At 44.0% G+C, this 6,562-nt stretch overlaps 2 protein-coding genes across 2 annotated transcripts; both read right to left on the reverse strand.

The window, feature by feature from the left end:
- Nucleotides 1–1,677: 1,677 nt before the first annotated feature.
- LOC131950511 (uncharacterized) lies at nt 1,678–2,781 on the reverse strand. The gene has a single exon (XM_059312702.1). The coding sequence runs from the start codon at nt 2,779–2,781 to the stop codon at nt 1,678–1,680; it is 1,104 nt and encodes a 367-aa protein (XP_059168685.1).
- Nucleotides 2,782–4,417: 1,636 nt separating this feature from the next.
- Nucleotides 4,418–5,413, reverse strand: LOC131950512 (uncharacterized). The gene has a single exon (XM_059312703.1). It carries the CDS (start codon nt 5,411–5,413, stop codon nt 4,418–4,420), a length of 996 nt encoding a protein of 331 aa, XP_059168686.1.
- Between the last annotated feature and the right edge of the window lie 1,149 nt (nt 5,414–6,562).

The following is a 6,562-nucleotide window of genomic DNA, read 5'->3' on the forward strand; positions in this document are numbered from 1 at the left end:
AGTGCCGCCACTGAATATGACCAGGGGCGGAACTACAGTGCCGCCACTGAATATGACCAGGGGCGGAACTACAGTGCCGCCACTGAATATGACCAGGGGCGGAACTACAGTGCCGCCACTGAATATGACCAGGGGCGGAACTACAGTGCCGCCACTGAATATGACCAGGGGCGGAACTACAGTGCCGCCACTGAATATGACCAGGGGCGGAACTACAGTGCCGCCACTGAATATGACCAGGGGCGGAACTACAGTGCCGCCACTGAATATGACCAGGGGCGGAACTACAGTGCCGCCACTGAATATGACCAGGGGCGGAACTACAGTGCCGCCACTGAATATGACCAGGGGCGGAACTACAGTGCCGCCACTGAATATGACCAGGGGCGGAACTACAGTGCCGCCACTGAATATGACCAGGGGCGGAACTACAGTGCCGCCACTGAATATGACCAGGGGCGGAACTACAGTGCCGCCACTGAATATGACCAGGGGCGGAACTACAGTGCCGCCACTGAATATGACCAGGGGCGGAACTACAGTGGCGCCACTGAATATGACCAGGGGCGGAACTACAGTGCCGCCACTGAATATGACCAGGGGCGGAACTACAGTGCCGCCACTGAATATGACCAGGGGCGGAACTACAGTGCCGCCACTGAATATGACCAGGGGCGGAACTACAGTGCCGCCACTGAATATGACCAGGGGCGGAACTACAGTGCCGCCACTGAATATGACCAGGGGCGGAACTACAGTGCCGCCACTGAATATGACCAGGGGCGGAACTACAGTGCCGCCACTGAATATGACCAGGGGCGGAACTACAGTGGCGCCACTGAATATGACCAGGGGCGGAACTACAGTGCCGCCACTGAATATGACCAGGGGCGGAACTACAGTGCCGCCACTGAATATGACCAGGGGCGGAACTACAGTGCCGCCACTGAATATGACCAGGGGCGGAACTACAGTGCCGCCACTGAATATGACCTGTTCAGTGATAACATTAATAACGGTTATTATTATGTAGTATTTATAATTGTAATAATAGTATAATAATTAATAATAATAATTTTCATTATTATTATTATTATTAAACTTATCTTTGCATTACTGTTTTTGTTTATATGTTCCTGTAATACGTTATGCCATTGTTTCACATACATATTTACAAACAAACCTACAACCAAATTTTAATTGTCTTTTTCAGACACGATGGGTAAACCTAGTATTTAAAGCTCAAATGAATTCTGCGGTCAATTGAAAATAAAAACGGAACAAGTATGTCACAACACGTTGAAAATCTGATCACTTAAAATTAATCGACCGAAATCTCAAAAATTACATTATTTAGCTAACGTTGTAAAACAGAATTTTAAAGAAAATAGTTTTATATAGTCTTATATTTGGATTGTCTGTATATTGTGTGTCTTGTTTGCGTGAAAAAAAATTGCTGGGAACAATTTAACTTAAACCAGATTTTAATTTATTTTTTTGTCGACACCAGCCTTTGAACACTAGCCATCACCAGTCCTTCAAGGTCACTAACCAGTCTTTCAAGGTCACTGACCAGCACACACCACTTATCATTCAAGGTCACTGACCAGCACCATCACTTTCCCAAATGGTGTTTCTGTATCTTGATACAGCCTTTACGAGATTTGGATTTCCTGTCTAAAACTGCTCTCCGTGACTTTTATTGACATCTACTTTGATAACTCGAAGCTTGAACAATCTTTGAAAGCTGTAAAACTGTTGGTTGAAGACAGCGTTGAACTTTGAACTTTTCAAATAGACGAAAATGTTAATGGAGGAGTTGAAGGCCTCAAGCAGATGAACAAAGGCCCAGACGACGGTAAAGAGGTTGTGGTAGGTCCGGCCCTTGTTGAACTCTGGCACAAACACCATCACCAACAGCAGCGCCGTGCCCGGCAGGTAGGTCCCCATGAAGGTCACGGCAATCAGCAAGACCATCCGGCTGACCTTCAACTCCTTAGCCGTGGCCGAGCTGGGCTTGACGTCAGCCTTGACCTTCCTCCAGCGTGCATGTCTCTCCAGGCTGACGAGCAGGACGAAGGAGCTGAGGAGGACGACGAAGAAGGAGAGGTAGGTGAGAATGATGTTGATGGAGATGACAGTGTTGTAGATGTCGTTACGTTCTGACGTGAAGTCCAGGCCCAGCAGAGTCTTGTTGCGGTCAGGGTACCACTGCCAGCTGAGGCCTGTCGTTACGTAGATGGGCGGCATGATGAGGAAGATGAGGAGAAAGATGGAGGCGTTGATGAATATTGAGCGGCCTCTGGTGAAGATGGCCTTGACCCTGAGCGGGAGGGCGATACACAGGCAGCGCTCGAGCGTGACGAAGGCCGTGACCCAACTAGTGACCCGGGCCAGGTAAATCTTGGGCCAGCCGCCCGTCAGGTACACCAGCGACCAGGTGTCAAAGGTCACGTCCGAGTAGGTGAACCAGGGGTTGTAGCACACCCCCATCCAGAGGAGCACTAGCAGACTGACCAGGTCGGAGATGGTCAGCGCCACCAGCCAGACGTTGACGCTGTCATGGCAACCGATGCGCGAGAAGACGGAGAGACTGACGACGTTGGAGATTATCCCCACCAGACTGAAGAGCTCGTACATGGCGCACTTGAGCACGACAAACCAGAGCATGCGCACACTGTCCTCGATAAACTTGTTCACCTGGGTGGGTGCTGTGGTCAGCCGCTGGTCCGTCAGGTTTCTGTAGGTTCCAGAGCTGGACATGTCGCTCAAGGTATCCATGGCTCTAACAATATGGCCGTCTTATACTTTCACGTAGACAGGTCAAGGCCGCTTTATTTACAAGTAGGAATAGGTGAACTCGTTTAATTGTTTCAAACTATCTCACAACTGTTTTTATTTTGTAATCTTTGATATAGTTTCTTAGCTCTTACATGTTTTACGATTCATCCTTCCTTCGTTGTTTCTGAGTGTTGTTATTGGATTGTGTACTAGCACTGTGTACTAACATTGTGTACTAGCACTGTGTACTAACATTGTGTACTAACATTGTATACTAGCATTGTGTACTAAGATTGGCGGTCTCCTGTTGTTTAAGATCGTGTGCTGACGATGTCCGATGTAGGGACTGACCCCACCTGAACTAGACCCGAGGACACACCCTCACAGACAACGTTACATGCGTCATATGAGATAAAAGTTTTATTGGAGTAATGTGCCAGCCACCCACCAGGGTACCTAACTCACGTTAGGGAAACTAAGGCAGTTTTGCATAGTGCTGACCACATTATCCACCAGTATGCCGAGGTAATTGAAACAGAGGAACTCTACTTCATCTGCCCAAATGTCTTGGGCACAAACAGGAAAAGACGATAATTTTTTCTTGGTTCTAAAAGTTGCAGACAGTTGTCTTGTTGATATTACTTGATGACAACATTTTCATGGCGCTAAGTTCTGCAGGCACACGATTTAATCAATGTTGCCAACGTTTCTATAAATTAACGTTTTTAATTCTTGAAACCAGGACTTAGAGCAGTAAAATGTTGTTGACGATTGAGTTGAAGCTATCCTTACTATCGCGGCTAGTCTTTACAAAATGTTCTTGACGATTTAGTTGAAGCTATCCTTACTATCGCGGCTAGGTTTTACAAAATGTTGTTGACGATTTAGTTGAAGCTATCCTTACTATCGCGGCTAGTCTTTACAAAATGTTCTTGACGATTTAGTTGAAGCTATCCTTACTATCGCGGCTAGGTTTTACAAAATGTTGTTGACGATTGAGTTGAAGCTATCCTTACTATCCCGGCTAGGTTTTACAAAATGTTGTTGACGATTGAGTTGAAGCTATCCTTACTATCCCGGCTAGGTTTTACAAAATGTTGTTGACGATTGAGTTGAAGCTATCCTTACTATCGCGGATAGTCTTTACACAATGTTTTTACTCTGATCCCCTCAATGATGACGTAATGTTGTCAAATTGTGCCATTCGTCAGCCCTACACATCTTTTGATGACGTCATATGCACAGTTCCACTGTCTTGTTGCAGGTCATACAACTTTATAACAGTAGTTTGGTTCAGGGGAATGTTTTTAAAATCTAAATATTTAATTAGACCTAATTAAAATTAAAGTATACTAGACTGCTGCGATTGTTCAAAAATTAGCATCACTAATTATTTAAATAAGATGGTGGTGTGACGCTACAAATTATTTTAATTGATGTCTGCTTGTTAGGCGAAGACCATGTACAGACAGCAAACAGCAACACCACCATTTTTATCAACAAAAACAGATGGTTAAATGTAAATTATGTTGCTAAAGTACCCCTAGTCGTTTATTTTGTTGTGGTGAATACTTCAATAGTAATAGTTCAGTCTTCAAACCGTTGATTAAGAAAATCTAATTATTGTGATTTAAATTTAATCATTATAAAAATGTAGCTCTGACAGATTTTTTAATTGGTTACAACAACGCGCCTCGCTATTATAGTTGAAAAAGTCAATTCTTAAATTAAAGAGGTTGTGGTAGGTCCGGCCCTTGTTGAACTCTGGCACAAACACCATCACCAACAGCAGCGCCGTGCCCGGCAGGTAGGTCCCCATGAAGGTCACGGCAATCAGCAAGACCATCCGGCTGACCTTCAACTCCTTAGCCGTGGCCGAGCTGGGCTTGACGTCAGCCTTGACCTTCCTCCAGCGTGCATGTCTCTCCAGGCTGACGAGCAGGACGAAGGAGCTGAGGAGGACGACGAAGAAGGAGAGGTAGGTGAGAATGATGTTGATGGAGATGACAGTGTTGTAGATGTCGTTACGTTCTGACGTGAAGTCCAGGCCCAGCAGAGTCTTGTTGCGGTCAGGGTACCACTGCCAGCTGAGGCCTGTCGTTACGTAGATGGGCGGCATGATGAGGAAGATGAGGAGAAAGATGGAGGCGTTGATGAATATTGAGCGGCCTCTGGTGAAGATGGCCTTGACCCTGAGCGGGAGGGCGATACACAGGCAGCGCTCGAGCGTGACGAAGGCCGTGACCCAACTAGTGACCCGGGCCAGGTAAATCTTGGGCCAGCCGCCCGTCAGGTACACCAGCGACCAGGTGTCAAAGGTCACGTCCGAGTAGGTGAACCAGGGGTTGTAGCACACCCCCATCCAGAGGAGCACTAGCAGACTGACCAGGTCGGAGATGGTCAGCGCCACCAGCCAGACGTTGACGCTGTCATGGCAACCGATGCGCGAGAAGACGGAGAGACTGACGACGTTGGAAATTATCCCCACCAGACTGAAGAGCTCGTACATGGCGCACTTGAGCACGACAAACCAGAGCATGCGCACACTGTCCTCGATAAACTTGTTCACCTGGGTGGGTGCTGTGGTCAGCCGCTGGTCCGTCAGGTTTCTGTAGGTTCCAGAGCTGGACATGAGTAGTATATTAGGTCCCTTTTGGGTATCATGGGTGAGCAGGAGCAGGAGCAGGAGCAGGAGCAGGAGCAGGAACAAAGGCTATATAGGAAAATACTCCCTGCCTGGGTGAGCCGCAGGAACAATGACATATAGCAAAATACTCACCCACCAGGGTGAATGGGTGAGCCGCAGGGACAATGACATATAGTAAAATACTCCCTGGGTGAGCAGGAGGTACACCGACATATAGTAAAATACTCACCCACCTGGGTGAGGGTGGGTGAGCCGCAGGGACAATGACATATAGTAAAATACTCACCCACCTGGGTGAAGGTGGGTGAGGGTGGGTGAGCCGCAGGGACAATGAGATATAGTAAAATACTCACCCACCCTAGGGTGGGTGATGCGGATGCGGAGTAGGTCAGTAGGTCACCACCGGTGACCTTGTGACGTAATTAGTAACATTATGACGTAATCATTGACCTAGTTACGTAATTTTAATGCGTTTTTTAATTAGTTTTAATGAGTTTTTTAAATTTTAATTAATTTTTGACCTAGTTACGTAATTTTAATGCGTTTTTTAATTAGTTTTAATGAGTTTTTTAAATTTTAATTAATTTTTGACCTAGTTACGTAATTTTATTGTTTTTTAATTAATTTGATTTTAATTACTTTGTTTGTGTTTTGTTTGTTTATTTTTAATAAGTTTAATTAATTCGATTTTTTTATTTATTTTGTATTTGTTTGATTTTAACTTTTTAATTATTTTTATTTTGTTTATTTTTAATTTAATTATTTTATTTTTAATAAGTTTAATTAATTTGATTTTTATTTATTTTGTATCTAGTTACGTAATTTTAATTTTATTTTATAATTAGTTTGAATTTTTATTGACTAGTTATGTAATTTAATTACTTTGATTGTTTAATTAGTTTGTTTACTTGTTGTTTAATTTAATTACTTTGTTTATATTGTGTAATTTTTATTAACGAGTTACGTAATTTGCTTATTTGTTTGAAATTCATTTTAATTAATTTTGATTTTAATTACTTTGTTTAATTTATTTATTTGATATATTTCTTTTCTTTGTTGTTTAATTTGTTGGTTTGTTTATTTGGTTGTATATATGTTTTAAATTCTCCCCTACAACGACCGTGTACAAAAAAC

The sequence above is a fragment of the Physella acuta genome, unplaced genomic scaffold (genome assembly GCF_028476545.2).
Source record: "Physella acuta isolate Inbredline_101_S28 unplaced genomic scaffold, ASM2847654v3 ptg000769l, whole genome shotgun sequence".
Taxonomy (NCBI): Eukaryota; Metazoa; Mollusca; class Gastropoda; family Physidae; genus Physella; species Physella acuta.